The sequence below is a fragment of the Doryrhamphus excisus genome, linkage group LG1, assembly GCF_037039965.1.
Source record: "Doryrhamphus excisus strain RoL-2023G ecotype Guam linkage group LG1, RoL_Dexc_Guam_v1.1, whole genome shotgun sequence".
NCBI lineage: Eukaryota > Metazoa > Chordata > Actinopteri > Syngnathiformes > Syngnathidae > Doryrhamphus > Doryrhamphus excisus.
Genome location: NC_136357.1, coordinates 24,549,715 through 24,571,329, shown reverse-complemented (window position 1 = coordinate 24,571,329; position 21,615 = coordinate 24,549,715). Strand labels below are relative to the sequence as shown.

The window sequence follows — 21,615 nt, the reverse complement described above, 5'->3', positions numbered from 1 at the left end:
ACTGATGGCATTTTTTATATTGTCTTAATTTTGTTGTGTCTATCTGAACGCTGGAATTTTAATGAATTATTAATTAATTATTAATATAAATTAATTTAATTTTTTTAATCATGAGTTTTATTTTCAAACAAGCAAACACACCTGATATAAATGTATTATTATTATTATTATTAGTAGTAGTAGTAGTATTAGTAGTAGTCGCATTATTATTATTATGATTATAAATCAGCAAAACAGGTGATTGAACAGTATCCATATGCGATTATATGTTTTGTTTTGTAAGTTGTTCTTTTTATTCTATTCTACTTGCTTTTTCTTGTTTGCCTCACGTTTAATAATGAAAAAAATGTTACACGTACAAACCGGATATCCGGTTAAACCGGAAAACGAGTTCATTTGTCCTCGTAGGCTACTTAAATCAGCATGAAGCAGACACAATTAGAAAATAACTTGTATTCGTATATCAGCAATGCTTCGCTTGTGTTATGGTTTCGGGTGTAAATTTGTATTTAACAAGCAAACTATGGTTAACATTTATCCGCGGAAAAGAGAGGTTTGTTTATATCCGCTCCACCGGCTAGCTTGTTAGCGCGGAAGCCGAGAAAGGATCCACCTGTCCTCTCAAGGCAGCTAGCTTTAGCTTGTTGATGGCACACAATTTAAAAGTGCAACCGGAAGACTGTTTTTCACCTAAATGCCCGTACGCGGACCAAGCATGAATGGCTTTTCTCTCAGCGAACTATGTTGGCTCTTCTGTTGTCCTCCGTGTCCAAGTCGCATCGCGGCCAAACTAGCCTTTCTCCCCCCGGAACCCACGTACTCTGTGCATACGGACAGTAATGGAGTTCCTAGCTTACATTTAAGCGAACGGGCGGACTGGCAGTACTCCCAGCGTGAATTAGACGTAGTGGAGGTGTTTAGCACCAGGAGTAGCCGGGGTAACCGGGTGGGCTGCATGTTCGTGCGCTGTGCTCCCAACGGCCGCTACACTCTCCTGTTTTCCCACGGGAACGCCGTGGATTTGGGACAGATGTGCAGTTTTTACATCGGCCTCGGCTCCAGAATCAACTGCAACATCTTTTCCTACGACTACTCGGGCTACGGAGTCAGCACCGGAAAACCCTCTGAGAGCAACCTGTATGCGGACATCGAGGCGGCCTGGCAGGTCTTGACGAGCAAGTGAGTTACAAACATGAAGTGTCTACTTATAAAATCAAATAAAAAGTTAATGCGAGATATTTTTCACGGACATAGTTTGTTCAACGCTCTAACAAGCTTAAATTGTGAAGGCCGGAAGTGTGCTGTTGGTGTACTGGGCGGCTGACTACGGTAATTTATATGGCGAGACGATGCTGTGTGCTTCCGGCCTTCACAATAAAAGCGCGGTGGTTACGCCCTGTAAGACTGCACTGAACAAAATAAGGGTCTCAGACAAATAGCTTACATTATCAAACAAAACAACCAAAAAACAAACACAGCAGCCAACTAGAACCTTCTGGTGGTGACTTGGGTGGACAATACTGCACATTTTGGTATACAAATAATTTTTACTTCATATTTTTCAAAATCATTGGGTGATTTTTGCCTTTAATTTTCCAATTTTATTATACCAACATATTTCTACGTTTTGATTGGTGTTTGTTTTCATCTGGCTAAAGCAAACTAGGAATTACACAAGCCATTTATTGAATATTGACGAACATAAATGTACATGTTTTTTTCAACACAGATATGGTGTATCGCCTGAGAACATCATCCTATATGGTCAGAGCATCGGCACCGTGCCCACCATCGATTTGGCTGCTCGCCATGAATGCGCCGCCGTCATCCTGCACTCTCCACTCATGTCGGGCCTGCGAGTGGCGTTTCCCGCCACGCGCAAGACCTACTGTTTCGACGCTTTCCCCAGGTGAGTCCATGTGCTTCGGCTTTTGTTTCCAGCTGCTCCTCACCTTTTTAGGCGTCGCCTCTAATTGTGTAACGGCGTTGTTTCACTCTCTCTTTTCTCACTCCCTCCTGTTTGCGTCGTCATAACTGTGTTGTGTGTGTAACCTCTCCTTCCCTTGTTTTGCTAAGCGTCGACACACACAGCGTATGTTTTCACCAATCACGTGCGGTTGTTGTTATGATTATTATTTGAAAAACAGACAAGAAATAAAGTCAGGAGCCGGCTCCCGTTGTTCTCTTCAAAGAACTGGCCGTAAGAGCTGAGTCGTTCATGTTGTGTAAGTAATGAAAACATGTCAAAGGAAACGTGCCTGAACTTTTCACCCTCAGGACCAATTTGGTCCCATTGACTTTCATTATAGCCACATATTTTTCATTGATTTCAAAGTGTAAATACATATACATTTTGCAAATTTTATGTATTATAAATTCTAAAGCGGAAAACTTTAGAGCAAGACCATTTTTCACTGTCCATCCATCCATTTTCTATGCCGTTTATCCTTATTAGGGTAGCAGCGATGTGCCGGAGCCTATCCCAGCTGACTTTGGGTACAGAGGAGTAAATATTACAGAAATAAGTCATAATAACAGGCTTGCATAATGTTACAAGAATGAAGTCAAAATATTATTTTACAGTTTTAAATTTAGAATTTTAGCCATGACATGTCATCTTAGTAGCATAGAGTTGATATATATAATTTTTTTTTAAAGGGATGGTATTTTTAATATTATAGGAAACAAATAAACTCAAAGGTGTAATTTTTGGAAAATTAGGAACATTATTTAAGAAAATGTATGTATTTGGAAAAAAAACTGCAAAAATGTGAAAAATTAGAAATGACCAGCATTTGTCCTAATATTCTTTTTCACCTATATCAAAAAGCAGAGATGCATTTTTTCCCTGAAATATACATATATATAACGTCTTAGCATATCTTTACAGAATATCAAAATGGCCCTCGCATTCTTAAATGTCAAGTTTGTACACCCCTGGCATACATGTACGACAGTAGAAAAAGCCCACAATATTTACATATTTACATCTTCATGTTTCATTGATAATGTTTTTCCTCAAGCTGTCAGATTTGACACCTTGCTCGGCAGCCCCTGAATGCACCATAGCCGCTCCCATTCCATGTGTTCATGGCTCATCTTACATTATCTTCTATGAGGGGCGAGTAGCTATATATTTCATACTTTATTTTTGATTGATTTGAAAGTGCAAATATATATACATTTTGCAAATTTTATGTATTATAAATTCAAGCGGCAATGTGCTGGAGCCTATTCCAGCTGACTTTGTGCAAGAGGCGGGGTACACCCTGGACTGGTGACCAGCCAATCACAGGGCACATATAGACAAACAACCATTCACACTCACATTCATACCTATGGACAATTTGGAGTCGCCAATTAACCTAGCATGTTTTTGGAATGTGGGAGGAAACCGGAGTTTGCCCACCCCTGATTTAAATGGTCCTGTCTTGCTTGCGATCCCCCCAAAAACCTTGAAACCAAAGAGTGTGGTGCCATTTTGTGACACATGGTCCTTCCCTTTGTGGTCTCTCCAGTATTGACAAGGTGTCCAAGGTGGTATCTCCCGTGCTGGTGATCCACGGCACAGAAGATGAAGTCATTGATTTCTCCCACGGCTTAGCCATGTATGAGCGCTGCCCCCGTGCCGTGGAGCCCCTTTGGGTGGAGGGAGCGGGCCACAATGACATCGAACTCTATGCACAGTACCTGGAGAGGCTCAAACGCTTCATTTCCTTTGAGCTTCCCACATCCTGAGCCAGGGTTCAAGTCCCCCCACCCCCGACTTCTCTTGAGCAAGCATGGACCGCGCTGGAGTTAACACCTGCCTGTCCTTGGAGACAGTTGGTGGCAGGTATGGAAGGGGTCATGGAAGAGGAGGTTGGTAAAGTGCGTGTAACCTTGCCGCTGCTCGTCCTGTACACGTGGATCCAATTTGACGAGCGGCCCTAAGGCCTCAAAAGCAGCTGCTTCTCAATCCAAAGTCCTTTCCTTGGTTCCTTCCCTTGGTTCCTTCATTTGGTCCAACCATGAACTTCCAACTATGTTGCATCCCTGCCGACCAAGCTGGATTTTTCTATTCTTTTGTACTCAAACAGGAAGAATCCATTTGTACTTCCTATTTTGAAGTTATTCTTCAGGGTTCATCAAACACTTGAATCATGCGGCTACTTTCAGGTTTGAATTCCGTGTACAGGAATGGACTTTTATCTTGTAGCATTCCTGGTTTTTATTGTTTTCAGTGGATATGTTGGATACTTCAATGTTGGATGGTCTGAATGATGCCACCACATATCTCAACTTTACAGCTGTGATTTTTTATTTTATTTATTTATTTTTGCCCTGATGACTGCTGCTCAGTCAGTGATCAATACGAAATAAGTCGACTTACCTCAACAGAAGCATCAAGACAAGTATCGATATTGCTTGTGCTGCTGAAAAGCCAAGCCTGACTGCTTGCTAGCTTTTCCCTCTCGAAGTTGCAATTTCGGTTGTTGTCCATTTTTTGACCGCGTACCTCCTTTATCCTTCGCCTTACAATGACTATGGCGCTTTCTAGGCAGACTTACACCTGCTGCTATTTTGCTTATGGGTAAGTGATGGGGGTGTGACGGTACGCCATTGTATGGGTGGGGTCGTACCTTGTGCAAGCGGGTATTTATCCCATAAATTGCTAGTCACAGAAGTTACGTTTGTCCCAGAAATGGCGGGGGAAAAAAATAAACGAGACCTCCATACTCGTACTCAAAAATAACATAATCACAAACATAATAAAAAATAATCCAAAATGTGGAACACACAATGCCTGTATGGTATTACACACATACATGCAAAACGATAACATTTTATGTTACTCAGCATACTTTGCGGGTTCTAAATGATTGTATTTGTACTCGTATAGTCTATGGTACAGTTCCATTGTGTGTTCCACATGTACTATTTTTGGTGATGCGTGACTAAGGGTGCCAATATAAAAACGAGTCACTGTGTCATCCTTGAGCAAGTTGACGTTTTCGTCGACACGCTTCCTGCGCGACTCAAAAATCCGAATGCTGAAACCACCGTATTACCATTTTCATCTTCGACTGCCACTTTTTCTAGTCAAATTCCAACTTTCCTCATTATATTACCATGATATTATTCTAAAATTAGTATTTCCTGTAAAATTGTGACTCCTCAAAATATCACAGCTGTCATCTTGTAAAATTTAATGTGAAATCTCAATTTTTCTCTTTAATATTGTGACATCTTTAATCTTGTACAAGTCTAAAATAAAAAGACATAGAGTTCTTGTTTTTAATTAAAGTGCAAGGATGTATTTGAACCTTTTATATATTTCACTGGGAAGGCCAAAATGAATGAAGAGGCTTTTCAAGGTCTGACTTCTCCTTGGCATGATTGTCAGCCATGACATCGCTGGCCTGCACTGTATTTGTTTACACAGTAGACGCCATAAACACTTCCCGTCTTCCACTTGTAATTAGTGCTGTGTGGGGAAATTGAAGGTATTGCACTGAAAAACGCAATTACGCAGTTACACCCCTAAGTTGTCAATCAGTCAATCACTGTGAAAGCTTGGAAAAAGATGTAAAGTGTCCCGTACCATCTTGCAATACTTTCCTCCAAAAGTCTTACTTGCTGAGCCACTGTGGAAGTTTTTCCCAAGCTGAAACTCCAAAGATGTGAAGGTAACACTTTAAAGAGGAAAGAAGAACCACAGCAGTAACTTCTTTCCCGTCGACTGTTTTTACCGCATTTCACACAAAAAAAACACTATGAAGTTGAATAATGAAGTATAGTATATATTTCTCATATCCATGTCGTTTCACTTCCAATCCAATCTCAGTACCGGAATAGCTGGAATAAAATGACGTTGGTATAGGAATCCAATATTGATAAGCGAATGGGATTGACCCCGTTCTTCATCATGTTAGTCTTAACTTTGCTGTATTTGCTTGAATTTGTCTTTGAAAGGATTTGGCACCTTGTCAGTGGTAATTGTTTTGCTAGTTTTTAGATTAGAAATGTTGCTAGGTTGACACTGTAGCAGTAAAGCCACACTTGATTGTCTTGTGTACCATCCTGATATTCTGTAGTCTGACACTGGAATCAGCGTTATGCAAATATGAAGCAGATGGAAGGAGAATGCAATATGCCTTAAACAGATGCTTTTCTAATTGTTGCAAAACAAGCAACACAATGTATCTTTTAACACTTCAAATGGAATAAAGACTGCATGAAAGAAAATAATGCCTTTCTCATTTTGGGACTTAAATCAACCATTCTTTTCCCAAGGTGGAATAATTACACAACACATTCTCATTTATACAGAATCCAGATTATATATATATATATATATATGTATATATATATATACAGATACCTGATGGTCACAGGTAGGAACAGCTAGTGTGTACTTACTAAACAAATCTGTCATAACAAGAACATTTTCAACACATTTGGCCCAAAAGCCAACAAATGCCCCTTGCTACTACGGATGTTTGGCTAAGTGTCCTATGTAACCTGACACCTCTGGCAGGCGTGACACCAAGGTGCTGAATCAGAGGACATACGAGGCCAGGAACACCGCTGATGGAGGAACTCTGGCGTCCTCTCAATGCGCTGATGAACCTCAGTGAGCACCTCGAGCAGCAGGTAAGATCACCTGCGACACACCTCAACTCGTTGTGTGTACCTTGGAAACCAGGGATGTCCAAAGTGTAGCCTGCAGGCCATTTGTGGACGGAACATCGTCGAAAAAGTAAGAAAAACTGAAAGTTGTAGAAGAGTTGATCATAAAAACGAATGAGTCTGACAGATCACATTATTATTCAGCTACAATAATAATAAATATAGCAACCTTTCATCAATCCATGTTAATTTCAGGTTTAAAATAATAATTTAAAAGATTTAAACCACGCCTATTTCCGATTAACAATGACCACTTCCGGTTTATACCACGCCCATTCGGAGTACAGATACGGATACAGATCATTTTGATGGATGAACTGATAGTGGCGTACTCGCTCATCCCTTTTATTATTTTATTGGAATCCACTGGAATGTAATGGCACGAGCCAAGTTGCGCCAATGATGCTAAGGGTTAGCATAAATCTTAGCATAAGTCATTACTCTTAGCACATAACATCATTATTCGTGCTAATACTAATACACTTTAAATATCATACAGGAAGTACTTGCAGCACTTCCTACACTCTATTGTGCTATTTGTTGATTGAATAAATAGTATATAGGACACACTCACATGTTCCAATATTTTCAGTCACATGAAAAATGGGTGCTATCTAAATTTGCTCTCGGGTGTCATATTTATCTTTTGATGTCAAACCCAAATATTTTCACTCTACAGCAAAAATAAAGGAATTGGCCTCACTGTTGCAATATTCTGGAGGGCAACGTATGACAAACTGACAGAGTGAAAAATGAAAGTTTTGTTGTCGTCATACTCTGTATATAGTCGGGCAATATTTGTAAGGTATATTAGGTGGAGATATGACATGCCTAGGAAGTAGCGCGGATAAGCAGTACATCAGTGGGTAGGTGACCCTTGTGAGGAAAAGTCCAAATATGCCAAGGTAAATCTCAATCTGATATACCTAACAAATGTCTGATTATACAGTAGGAAACCTAATACATATTTAATAAGAAGACTAAGTCAGCCATTGGAGCTACATTTTGTAAACAGGCTGAAAGTAAACCAAAGTGGTGTGAAAACGTATTTGTCACTCATTCATTTTATACCGCTTATCCTCGCGGGGGTGCTGGAGCCTATCCCAGCTGTTTTCAGGCAAGAGGCGGGGTACACCCTGGACTGGTGGCCAGCCAATCACAGCGCACATATAGACAAACAACCATTCACACTCACATTCATACCTATAGACAATTTGAGTACCCGGAGAAAACCCACGCATGCACGGGGAGAACATGCAAACTCCACACAGAGATGGCCGAGGGTGGATTTGAACCCTGGTCTCCTAGCTGTGAGGTCTGCACGCTAACCACACAACCGCTGTGCAGCCAAGTATTTGTCATTTATCCTCAAATAATTTACATATTAGTCAATGGCAACACAGCTGATCACAAAATGCAGTTTTTAAATGAAACGTCTTATTATTAAGGGAGGGGAAAAAAAAATATCCAACCTCCATGGCCCTGTGTGACATGATCCCCCCCCCCTTTTCCCCCATTAAAAAAAAGGTAAAAAAGGAAAAGGTTATGAAGCTATTTGTAAAACTTTGGGACTCCAGCAAACCACAATGAGAGCCTATATTCACAAATGGCAAAAAAAAAATGGTGAACCTTCCCTGGAGTGGCCGGCAAACCAAACAATGAACTTTCACATTTTCACTATTCTAAGACTCCCCTATTAAATTGCAGGTTTTTTTTTTGTTTTACGCAGCCATGCCATACTTTAAAGTGCAGGTAGCGTAAATGCGGTGTCATGTTCTGCACTTCATGACCTCAGTCCAACCTACAATCAGATGTTCTGCCACATTCCACAAAAGACATTTTTATTCTTCCTCTCCACAATGCGGTAGAACCTCCCACAAGCTTTGTAGCGACGTCGCCATTGCTGTGCCGAAAGCTCAAATATAATAAAAAAGTCAGTGTCCAAAAAAATGCTAAGAAAAAAACAACGAAGGAATGGAAGCAACAAGGAGCTTGAGTAATTCACTGGAGAACAGGAACATACGTATATTCATAATGCCGCCTACAGAGAACATACTAACTCCTTATTTCTAAAATCACAAATACTTCAACTTGCTGATATAGTTCATCTTCAAACAGCTAAAATAATGCATAAGGCTAAAAATAAGCAATTAGCTAAAAATGTCATCCAATACTTCTCTACAAGAGAGGAGAAATATGATCTCAGGGAAGAAGTACATTTGAAACACTTCTATGCTAGGACTACGTTATGCTAGCCATAGCATTTCAGTATGTGGAATCAAACTATGGAATGGATTGAGTAAGGAAGTCAAACAATGCACAACGATGAGCCAATTCAAGAAACAATACAAGCAGTTGATGTTTGCTAAATACAAGGATGAAGAGTCTTGAACCAGTCATGATGTGCTATATATATCACTATATTGACACTTACTATGGTACCCATTATGGCATTGGATGCTCATATCACCTTCGGTATGAAAAAAACAAAATTTAATTTAATTTAATTTAATTTAATTTAATTTAATTTAATTTAATTTAATTTAATTTAATTTAATTTAATTTAATTTAATTTAATTTAATTTAATTTAATTTAATTTAATTTAATTTAATTTCAGCAATTGAAAATAATAACAATTGAAAAAAATTATATTAGGAAAGCAGGAAGTGAACAAATGTAACAGTTACTGATTGTAAAAGTACCAGATGGAGGGGTAGGATTTAATAAGCTTTGCTTCTTCCTACTCCTTTTGGACATGTGGAACTGGGAACTGATTATGTGATGCATTCAATTGTAATCTGATGCATGTTCAAATGAAATAAAACCATTACCATTCCTACTAATTGTATGCTTACTACTAATAGTAAGGGAACAAGGAAGTAGGGGTACAGACTAGAGAAATCGGACCAATACGAGGTAACCACTAGGATGTCACGATTGGGTTTGAGAGCTTTGTGGTGGGACCCCAGGATGCAGAGAACGGGACCAAATGCAGGTAAAAAAAATTTATTCATAGCAAGAATTGCAGCGGCAGGATAAAGCAAGTCAGGCAAACGATAATGATCCCACCTGGGGAGGAGCACACACCTGAACGAAATACCAACAGAAATTAGGGACAGGTGTGGGTGACTATGGCAACGAAGGCAGACAAGGCAAAACAGGAAGTCAAATACAAAATTAGAGAAACCAAAGCCCAGACAGGGAACACAGACAAACTGACACGTGGGAACCCACACAGGGCGTGATAGAGGATATACATATACCTGCCTCCAGTCAAATACTGTTTGACTCCCAACCATGTGAAGAAATGGGTGAAAAACAACGGAGAAGATGTAAGACGTAAGACGGTGCACACCAGAATAAAACAAGGCACCATGGAACAACAATAAAACGGGACTAAACCACGCGGCCCTGCAGGAAGAAACACAAAAGTGGAATACAAAAACATTCCCGTACCAAGCAATGGTAGGAACCACAGAGGGCAAATTCCAAACAGGTGAGCAGACATATGCGGAGGAATGTATGGAAGTCTCAGCTATCAACAGGAACTAACCGCCATCTTTACAACTTGAAGTCAGGGAATCAGGAATATTCTTTTTGCTTGTGGATGTAATCCTGGTTATTAATTCTGGTTCCGGTTCCTGGGTTCTTGTTTAGATCCTATTTTGTTGAATAATTTGAAGGACACACCCATAAAAAAAAACCAAAATTCATCATCAAAATGCTATAATATGCCCCTCGCATTTATCACAGCCATTTAAAATTCAATTTTACACATGAAGTGAATGTCGTGACATCAAACGTATTTTTATTCCCCTCAAAATGCTCGTCTTTGTTACATTTTATTGTGTCATAGTCTGATGAAAAACATTATTTGTATACATATTATCAACATTTAATTGGTTCCAGACCCGACTATGGTTAAGTGGATTTCAGGATGCTGGAATGTTTTCATAGAGCATAGAAAACCTGTTTATGATATTCTAAACAGGTGGACCTATTATGCTAATTTTTTTTACCCCTTTGTATTGAGTTGTGGTGTCCTATAGAGCAGCTACACACAATAACTAGCACGTAATGCTGCTCCGATTCCTAAACGTTCCAAAATTCCAAAACGGTCTGCTAATTTATTCCATTTATTGGTCACACAGCCAAAGTGCCTCCTGACTATGAACCATATAAAGAATTACACCCCTCTGTGACATCACAAAGGGACAGTTTTACCACGCCTTTTGAAACCGAGCGTTTTGAGTCATCTCACACTTCTTTCAGGGCTCACTTCCAAATACGTAAACCTCATTATCTGAAACTTTGGCATAGTTTAACAAGAGAATACAACATTACAACTACATTTATAGGTCAGAAAATCATAATAACAGTTTTAGAGCTGTCCAGACATAAAATAACACCCCTATAGTCACCTTTATACTCACATTATAAGAGAAAATAAGACACAAACAAGACTTGTGCTTGTGTGTGTTGCTGGAAATGTGGTCCAGTGATTGGGGTGGGCTGGACAGGAAGTGATGTCGGGGATTTGGTGTTGAGTTTTACCTTGGCATATGTTACGGCCACAACAGTAGTCTGTTTTAGGGATGAGTGTGCCTGTTGTAAGATCATTCAAACCTGGAAAAAAAAGGCCTGTTGTTTCGACAATCGAGTCTGGTGCTTGTGTGTCTTAGCGTTTTGCATTGAGCTCGCCTGCACATTAAACCCTTGAGTTGCGTGGCCATTTGTGTGTTTTTGTACGGGACTCAAGCTGTGGCATTGCTAACTGAGGATGTTGCTTTGGTATTATATCTCTATAAATCAATATTTCTTACATTTAAATATCAATATTAATTTAAAAAAATACATACTAACCACAATTAGCCATTAAAATGAAAATATAATATGTAGATGATATACTTATTTTTGTATTATTTTTTGTTTGGTTAAAAATGTAATTTAAATATATATACACAATATTAAAAACAAATATGATATATAAATATGTTGTATATATATTACATAATATTATGTGTTATATATTTTATATTTAAAACATGAAATCTAAATATATTTTATGCCATCAATATCAATATTTATGAAATAAAAATATGAATACAATTACTGAACTTAAAATAAATATAAAAAAAATTAATGTATACATTTTAAATTTAAAAATAAATTAAGATTGTTTTAATATCAATATTTTTCAAATATATTGTATATATATATATACATAATATGATGTATACTCTATTAAGTATACTTACCAATTCATTCAAGTAAATCAACTTACAGCCAGAGTCTCAAATGGAATCCATAAGCCTTCTTATGAGTAAAAAAAAAAAAAAAAAAGAAATATTTCAGTGCAAACTATTGCGCACGCACACGCACGCGCACACAGGCAGCGTGGAGACACGCGGTGGGCGTGTCTTCCCTGCAGGAGGAGTAAATAGAGCTCGTGCGCGCTGGTGCGCCGCTCAAACAATCCCAGCGTCTGTGCACACCGGTACCGGAACATCTGCACCATCACTCCACGGCTCCTTACCACATGACCAGCTCCGAACCACAGCCGGAACCAGCCATCACATCTTCTTTGCAACATTCGGGTAAGCTTTCTTCCTTTCTTCCTTTTTTGCGCGAGGCTTCGTCGTTCTTTGCGCCATGCTGAATATCTTGCATCTTTTGGCCGCTGGGGGCCACAGGTGTGCTGCCGCGCACCTCGTCGTTAGGAATTAGGATTTAGGATCTGTGCACATTATTTCATGGCAGCTGAGGGAGTCTTTCAGGGGGGGGGGGGCTGAGCTGTCCAGAAGGGACCGAGGTACTGTTTTGTCTTCTGTCTTCCTCCTGTCTGCACACATATATCATTCAATTGTTGTCAACTGGGGAATTAAATATATATTTAATTCAGATTTTTTTACATTATTGTTTAATTATATATATTGTATTTAATTCTAATTATCTATTAAATAATAATGTAGATTTTTTAAAATTAAATTAAAATTAAACTTAATTTAATAAATGAATTTGTTATGAATTATAAAAAAATAAGACTTCCTAGCACAGCACTGGGTTTATTTGAATAAAAATGTCTGTCCTCAATCTGTGTTTACGCTGCGCTACCAGTACATACTCCAGAGGAAGCAAGTGCACCCTTCACCCCACAAGTGCCCTCCAACAGGTTGTTGAGGAAGTCAGGAAGTACCCAAGTCCCTGTGTAACCTTCAACATTACATTGTGCATTTTCAGCATGACAATAATAAAAGATAGGATGAAAGGGACACTTTCATATTTGGTTGGTACCAAATATGAGTATTAAGTCTTCTTCAATAATGTTTGTAAATGTTATTTTTTTAATATTGTCTTTTTTTACAATAATATTTTGATGGTTTTCACTAAATAATAAATGTTAAATAAATTATAATAAATTATTTAATTAAATAATAAATTATTTCTCATTATATTTAAAAAAATATTTCATATTTCAACTTTATGCTACTAAAATAGTTATCATAATATTATGAGTTTATTCTTGCAATATTGTGAATTTTTTCTCATTAAAATACAATTTGTTGACTTTCTTATAAAATTACAGCTGGTTTATTCCATTTTTGTTGTTTTTTTCCAACTATTTCCAATTTCTTCTCATACATTTTATTCTCATTACCATGAATTTATTCCCATAATATTTTGATATTTATTCTCATAACTATATAGAATAAAGTCAAAATATTCTGTTAGAATTTAGTCTTTTAAAATTACTGCTGATTTTTTTTAGTTTTGCTATTTTTTGGTAAATTATATTAAATATATGAAAATATAATAATATATTATTATAAATTATACATTTAATTATATAAAAATTATATTTATATAAGTCTCATTTTAACAAAATACATATATTTTAATGTATTTTTTTCATTTATGAAGCAAAATTTTTATGTTTATTTTAATAATTTTATAAATCATGAATGATTGGTATATGGTATTATTTAATGCATGAATTCACTATGTATTAAATACATTTTTTGTGTAATGTATGTTTATATTGTATATTCAGACTTGTATGTTATTATGTTGTAAATATAAGTGTTGTATGAACAGTAGTTTAGGTTTGAGGCAGACAAACATGAATGTTGGTGATGAAATAGGAAGGTAGGGGAGTACGATGGCGTATAAGAAGTATAAGAAAATAGTGAAACATTACATCTCGCCCCCACCCTGGTGGCATCGCTCTTCACGGTAGCGTGATTAGTGTGCTGCGGGAGCTGACTGCACACTGACCACTTCTGACTGCTTTGAAAAATATGTGCTTTCACTTTTAAGTCCCCAATACTAAAAAACTCCCCAATAATGCCAGAAAAAGTTGATTTGTCGCAAGTCACTTTCAAGATAATATGTCACTAAGAGGGTTTGGAATGTGGCCAGTTTTAGCTGGTGTCTTTAACCTCGCTGCTCCGTGGGGTCACAGAGACGACAACACACATCTTGACCGATGACATTCACCCCGAACAGTAAAAAAGATCAGGAAAAAACGAATCGGCTCTGAATTGTTCATCACTAAGACGATAAAAGCAGCCGTTAGAGGAGGATCAAAATGCTGAAATAGAAGATGAACTTTTGAGCCAAGATTTAAGAGTTAATCATGGGCGATGTTGTGATTGACAGCTGCCTTATTTCTCTTTCTCATCCCGAGACTATAGAATTCTGTTCACTCTGAGAAACAAAAACATCCCCAAACGTTTATACTTCATCTATGTATCTTTCCCCCTCTTTTTCGACTTTTTCCACCAGAAAGGAGCAGGCTAAAACACTCCGATAAAGAAATAAACATGGTAGGTGTGCAACAACAGCACCTGTATTTATTTAGTGACACAAAAAGCAACATGAACAAAAGTGGAACACAGGTGCTTTTGGAAAGTGGGAATATCACACGTCAGCAAAGTACACGGAAATAGGAACAACATGGCTAGAAAAATAACAATTTGCACTTTATGTGCTTATTCTCATTTTTAACATTTTTCCACACTTTGGATGATTTTTTAGTAGCCAATAAGTCGGTAGATTTTGATAGTCCCCTGCTGAAAAAAATAGACCAGCTACCAGCATGTTCAGTATACTATGTTGTGTTTTTTTTTTAGCTAGTAGCTGGTCTATGCTGGTCTGGAGGACTAGCATACCAGAATGACCAGCCTATGTTGCATGAAAACACAACATATGCTGGTCTATGCTGGTCTATACTGGTCCTCCAAACCAGCATAGACCAGCTACCAGCATGAAAACACAACATATAAACCAGCATATGTTGTGTTTTCATGCTGGTAGCTGGTCTATGCTGGTTTGGAAGACCAGCATGTCAATGCTGGTCAGGTGCCAGCATATGGGCCAGCATAGACCAGCATATGTTGTGTTTTGGAGGACCAGCATAGACCAGCTACCAGCATGAAAACACAACATATGCTAGTCTATGCTGGTCTTTCAAACCAGCATAGACCAGCATATGTTGTGTTTTGGAGGACCAGCATAGACCAGCATATGTTGTGTTTTGGAGGACCAGCATAGACCAGCTACCAGCATGAAAACACAACATATGCTAGTCTATGCTGGTCTTTCAAACCAGCATAGACCAGCTACCAGCATGAAAACCCAACATATGCTGTTTTTTCCAGCAGGGTCTTTCCAAGTTTCAAAGCTAGAGCTCACCTCATCTCTTTTGGATGGTAGGAGATGGTAGGATGGTTCTTCTTCTGTCCTTCTTTTTTCTTATTTCCTTCATCTTTTCCCTTCCTTTCTTGTTCCTAGTTTGGAGTACAATGTTCCTTTGTTTATTGCGAGGGATAGGTTCCAAAATAGCCCACAATAAGTGAAATCCACAAAGTAGGCAACTTTAAAAAAATATTTTTTTACAATCATTATCTTTGTTTTAAGACTATAACACCCCTTACTGTACATTTTGTACACTTTTCTCTTCCTTCTCTTTGAATATCAATGATCAACCCACTTGGTTGGACACACCTCACCCTGGAACTGTTTGGCTGTAGCATTTTTGTATCCTTGTTAAAATGTTTAATAGTGCCGTAAAGTCAGTTAGCTTCTTCTTCTTCTGTTTTTGATTGGCGGATAGCAATGTTAGCTAGTTTCCTATCAACCATTGACCACAGCAGGAAACGGCCCAAAGGAGATTGATTGACAATGGTCTACAGCCAGTCAGGATGCAGAACACAATGTGTGGGTTCTCCCTTAGCCAAGAAGAACTGTTGTGGCTTTTATGTGGATGTACAACACCCTCTACTTGTAGTAGTTATAAGTACAATAACAGGCGCATACAACAGAGCACAGATAGGTTGCTCTAATACACCACAAGGACGTAGAACACCATGTGTGGATTCTCCCTTAGCCAGTAAGAACTGTTGTGGCTTGTACGTGTATATACAGCACCCTCTACCTGTAGCAGTTATAAATACAATAACAGACGCATACAACAGCACAGATAGGTTGCTCTAATACACCACAAGGACGTAGAACACAATGTGTGGATTCTCCCTTAGCCAGTAAGAACTGTTGTGGCTTGTACGTGTATATACAACACCCTCTACCTGTAGCAGTTATAAATACAATAACAGACGCATACAACAGAGCACAGATAGGTTGCTCTAATACACCACAAGAACGCAGAACACAATGTGTGGATTCTCCCTTAGCCAGTAAGAACTGTTGTGGCTTGTACGTGTATGTACAACACCCTCTACCTGTAGCAGTTATAAATACAATAACAGACGCATACAACAGAGCACAGATAGGTTGCTCTAATACACCACAAGGACGTAGAACACAATGCACGTTCAAAACACACACAAAACAGCAAGTCTGCGAAGGTGAACCGCAATGTTTTGAGGGAACACTTACATAAGACATGAAGAAAACAGGAAATAATACATCAAGTATTATGTATCAAGTATTAAGTATTACAAAAACATGGCAGGCTTGTTCACTCGGCAGTACATTCATGCACGTGATAAAGACGTGTCAACAGAAACGTCATTGATGCGATTGCTCGTCCTGTGTGCTCATACAGGCTATCAAACCTTTCAGCATCTTTTGGAAAACACAGACATGTTGTGAAAGTATTTCTTGGATCGGAATCAGTGATTTACTAGGATTTTGGAAATGAAGCTCATAAAGGTTCCATCTTCATATCGGTAGACGGCTTGACTGCTTTTCTGATGAGGCTGTAGAAAACTTCGGTGTCGTTTGTCTTTGAAAGCACCCTGCAGGACACTTTCCATTCCCACAAGCTGATAGTTTGATGCTGGGAGCAGCAGAGCGCAGTAGCATCAGTGTAGCTGTGATAATGGCAATGATGTGACCTGATGCAGCATGGAGATGGAGATGGAGAAGGTAATGTTGCTTGGCATGGAGATGCTTTTTTTACATCCATGGAAAACTTCTCACTGGGAAACTCACCCCCACAGAAAGTATACTTGGAAATGTCACACGTGTACACTGTGTATATTGTGTATACTGTGTACTTGCTGTATGAATTTTGACAGTGTAGTGCTGCTTTTAAATGAGTAGAAAAAAATGGGACGTACGAAAACCAACTGTTTGATTGCGTAACCCTGGGGTGTCCCAACTTTTTCCAGTGTGGGCCACACTGTGAAAAATGAAAGGATGGAAGTGTATTATTCATATAAACTTTGCTCTTTTCTCCTCATTTTTGCATTCAAAATATTTTAACATTATTCCCATATTATAACTATTATTATAATCTAATTTTCCAAAAAATTACAACTTTATTTATTTAGTTTTTTGCTCAAATTACAACAATAAAATTACATATTTTTTTATTCTTTGTACTACTAAAATTTATTTTTTGTCAAAATATAAAAAAATATTATTGTAAAATTGTGATTTAATTTAAGAATACAACTTTTTTCTTTTAATATTTTGACTTTATTCTTATAAACCTATAGCAGTTTTTTGCATTTCTACTGTTGTTGTTTATCTTTTTTACTATTTACTTTTTTTTTTACTATTTCAACTTTCTTTTTGTAAACTTTCTCTCAGAATTCTAACTTTATTCCCATATTATAACTATTATAATCAAATAAAACAAATAACAACTTTATTTATTTAGTTTTTAATATCTTTATTCACCATGCTACTAAAATGAATTTTTTGTAAAAATATTAAAAATTTATTATTGTAAAATTGGGACTTAATTTCAGAATACAACTTTTTTCTTTTAATATTTTGACTTTATTCTTATAAACCTATAGCAGTTTTTTGCATTTCTACTGTTGTTGTTTATCTTTTTTACTATTTACTTTTTTTTTTACTATTTCAACTTTCTTTTTGTAAACTTTCTCTCAGAATTCTAACTTTATTCCCATATTATAACTATTATAATCAAATAAAACAAATAAAAACTTTATTTATTTAGTTTTTAATATCTTTATTCACCATGCTACTAAAATGAATTTTTTGTAAAAATATTAAAAATTTATTATTGTAAAATTGGGACTTAATTTCAGAATACAACTTTTTTATTTTAATATTTTGACTTTATTCTTATAAACTTTTAGCATTTTTTTTTGCATTTCTACTGTTGTTGTTTTTTATCTTATATTTTTTTACTATTTCAACTTTCTTTTTGTTAACTTTCTTCTCAGAATTCTAACTTTATTCCCATATATTCTATATATTTCGCAATCTAATTTTAATTTGTTGTTTTGAGTCTCACAATAATATAAAATTTAAATATTATTTTTTTTTGTCTTTAATATTTAAATTTTATATGACTAAAATTACTTTATTTTAAAGTACGTTATTTGTCGTTCTTATATTACAACATTATTAATTATGACTTTTTCTAGCTATATAAATTTTTATTTTTATTTTATTCTATTGTTGCTGTATTTTTATTTTATTTTTTTTTAGTTTTTTGTTAAATTATATTTTAACAATAATGACCCCCTGGCCGCACTTTGAGCACGCCTGGTGTAACTCATTTTGCTAGCAGCAAAAAAAAAGAACCCAAAACGTTACAAAAAAGGAAATGAAAGATTTATTTTGAAATCCCAGCCTACTTTGAGACTTTGTCCTGAAAGGAAGGTAAAGAACACAACTTTGTTGTACTTTTCCAGTGCAGGCTGGAGTTTCCACTCGTGCAAGCACAGACAACGACACAGGGAAGTCCTGGCAGAGGCCTGGCACGGAGGTTTGAGGGCAGGCATCCAAAACACCGTTGACTTGAGAAAACCATGCACTCCTCAGTCTCCAAGAAAAATGTCTTTCCTCTGGTCAGGCAGAAAAAGAAAAAAAAAAGAACCACTCCGGATTTGTCTACGGGGTTGCTGAGGGAGAATCCAAAAATAATCTTTGACATATTCATCATCTTCCCAAAGAGCTACGAAACTGTTGGAGCAGTACTTTGTACTTTCTACTGGCAGCTCCGCCATATCGACTATATTTAAGAACTTCGTAAGTTAAGTACAATGCAGTTGTCGACTAAAATTTTCCCCAAATTTTGCCCTCGTTTTTGTATACTGTCTCCGTTTAATCATTCAATATCATCCTTTATTGTATCCTTAGCATTTTTTATTGAGTACAAAATACGCTAAATAACCTGCCATGGGGCCAAAGAAAGTTTCGAACACCAAAGTATGAAGTTTAACATTTAATATGAATTTGACCTTTAATCAAATTCATATTAAATGGTCATTTATCTATTTTAATTATTTTGTATTGTTTTCTGCGTGCAAAACAATAATCATTGTTTCTAAAATGTATTGTTTTTGTTCATATTTTTGGGTGACTGCAACAGAATAATTGGATTCACATGCCAGCAGAAAGACAATCTTTGGTTTGACAAGTCACATAAATGATTGTTTTGATTAATCGTATGTCATCATGATTTTCTTCAGCATTTCTAGAAGTTCCCGCATGGTCCGTTGCATAAACAGTGCTAGAAGCACTGATATTTTGACAACAAATACAGTACATCAGTCATACGTAGTACATCATTCATGTATCTGCTCAATGAATCAACACCGCAAATGTATTCAAATAATTCTTCTTCTTTGGGCTATGACACAAACGTCAATACTCTCCTTTGGAATATTTGACTGTTTTATTTACTTTGGGCCTTTAATAATTCATTAGAATTTGTCTTTTTCCAGGGTGGAATGATTACACAACACACTTTTGTGATTTAAAAGTGTAAAAAAAAATGGTGAATATTTTTTCTTCAAATCCATACACAATTATTTATATATATATATATATATATATATATATATATATATATATACAAATAATTACCTTAAATTGTTTCATAAGTGACCTCCACCAAGCACCATAGTTTATTTTATCTACATTTTATTTTTTATTTTTTTTTATTTTTTATTTTTTATTTTTTATTTTTTATTTTTTATTTTTTATTTTTTATTTTTTATTTTTTATTTTTTATTTTTTATTTTTTATTTTTTATTTTTTATTTTTTATTTAATAATCTACATTAATCAACCAATCTACATTATTTTACAATAATCTACATTTTATAATTTTAGCATTATGATTTACATCACAAATATTACGCCTACATTTATTGTATCTACATATTTAGATTGCTAATGTTAGCATGCTAGCAATGCTAACATTAGCATGCAAAACACATAGCATAACAGCGCCAAGTGTTTATATACAGTATGTGTCTAGCTAGGGGCTGCACGGCGGTCATGTGGTTAGAGCGCAGACCTCACAGCTAGGAGACCCAAGTTCGATTCCACCCTCGGCCATCTCTGTGTGGAGTTTGCATGTTCTCCCCGTGCATGCGTGAGGCTAGTGAAGGGTTAACTTTCAGACGCTAATGTGTGGGTCCCAACAGACAGTGGCATTGAAAGATTAGATCATAAGAGTGTATCCAAGTGTTCATCGGTGCCTTTAGCACAGGAACGTACATGTAGACCAAGTCGAGCTTTCCAGATGCTATAAATAGCACATACAAATAATCCAACAACACCTCTTGGGACCTCAAGGAGTGTTCTTCTTTTAATTAAAACCCCCTCAAGAAATGTAAATGAAGCCAACCCTTACAAAAAGAAAATATATTTATCAATATATTACTTTAAATATTAATATAATATTATTTTTCCATTATATTTTCCAATACATTATATATTATAAATACATGGAATAATATATTTTTGTACATATATTATATATTCATGTAATATATGGCAATATATTGCAGAATATACAAATGATTGCCGCTTTCAATATATGGAAATATATTAAATCCAAATATATAATATATGAGTTTATATATCCCAAATTATATGCAACTTTATATATGTAAAAATATAGTCCTTTTTTGGTCTTGATTGCAAGATATTTTTTATATGTATCAATATATACACATATATGATCTATGCATATATTGCAATATATTGGAAAATATAAACATAAGATCCAATATATGGAAATATATTTCCTAATACATTGCATTATATTTGCCAATATACTGCAATATATTTTTTTTCCATAAGGGAATAGCCATGTAAGTATAGTTTCATGCTCCAAAGGATTTGTCTTTCCGGACATCTCTTTGGTCTTCCGCATGATGGACGACAGGCGTCTTGTATTCCCATTAGGAGTTGAGATTAGAGTACTTTTTTTAATAAAAAGCGTCCTGCGGGTGTCAGAATGCTTGCTGGCTGCAAGGGGATTAAGTAGACTCCGTCAAATACATATCTTAGTCAGGGGCTAAACTTACGGCAGGGGATCAAATAGTTATTTTCCCAGTGTAGAACTTTTCCAAATAATGGCAAAGTCTCTTCATACGCTGATGAAAACACTCCCGGCATTTTGTAGGAGGGAAGTCTGGAGTGTGAAGCCTCTGCCAAGGCAACTTTATGCAACAGGCCAAGAAAACCTCGGCAGTGATTAGT

General features: G+C 36.5%; 2 protein-coding genes across 2 annotated transcripts in view; both read left to right on the top strand.

Moving 5' to 3' along the window:
* Positions 1–374: 374 nt before the first annotated feature.
* abhd17c (abhydrolase domain containing 17C, depalmitoylase) lies at positions 375–6,231 on the top strand. Its single transcript, XM_058078608.2, has 3 exons — positions 375–1,179; positions 1,730–1,909; positions 3,519–6,231. The coding sequence occupies exons 1-3, from the start codon at positions 695–697 to the stop codon at positions 3,736–3,738; spliced, it is 885 nt and encodes a 294-aa protein (XP_057934591.1). The 5' UTR covers positions 375–694; the 3' UTR covers positions 3,739–6,231.
* Positions 6,232–12,136: 5,905 nt separating this feature from the next.
* cemip (cell migration inducing hyaluronidase 1) overlaps positions 12,137–21,615 on the top strand; it is a 121,172-nt gene continuing 111,693 nt past the window's right edge. Inside the window, exon 1 of the mRNA XM_058077488.2 lies at positions 12,137–12,270. The gene's annotated coding sequence lies outside the window, so the exon portion shown is untranslated. The remainder of the gene's footprint in view (positions 12,271–21,615) is intronic.

Coding starts and splice junctions, on each gene's coding strand:
- abhd17c (XM_058078608.2), top strand. CDS start 695: ATGCCCGTACGCGGACCAAGCATGAATGGCTTTTCTCTCAGCGAACTA. Junction 1,180..1,729: donor TGGCAGGTCTTGACGAGCAA/GTGAGTTACAAA, acceptor TTTTCAACACAG/ATATGGTGTATCGCCTGAGA. Junction 1,910..3,518: donor TGTTTCGACGCTTTCCCCAG/GTGAGTCCATGT, acceptor TGGTCTCTCCAG/TATTGACAAGGTGTCCAAGG.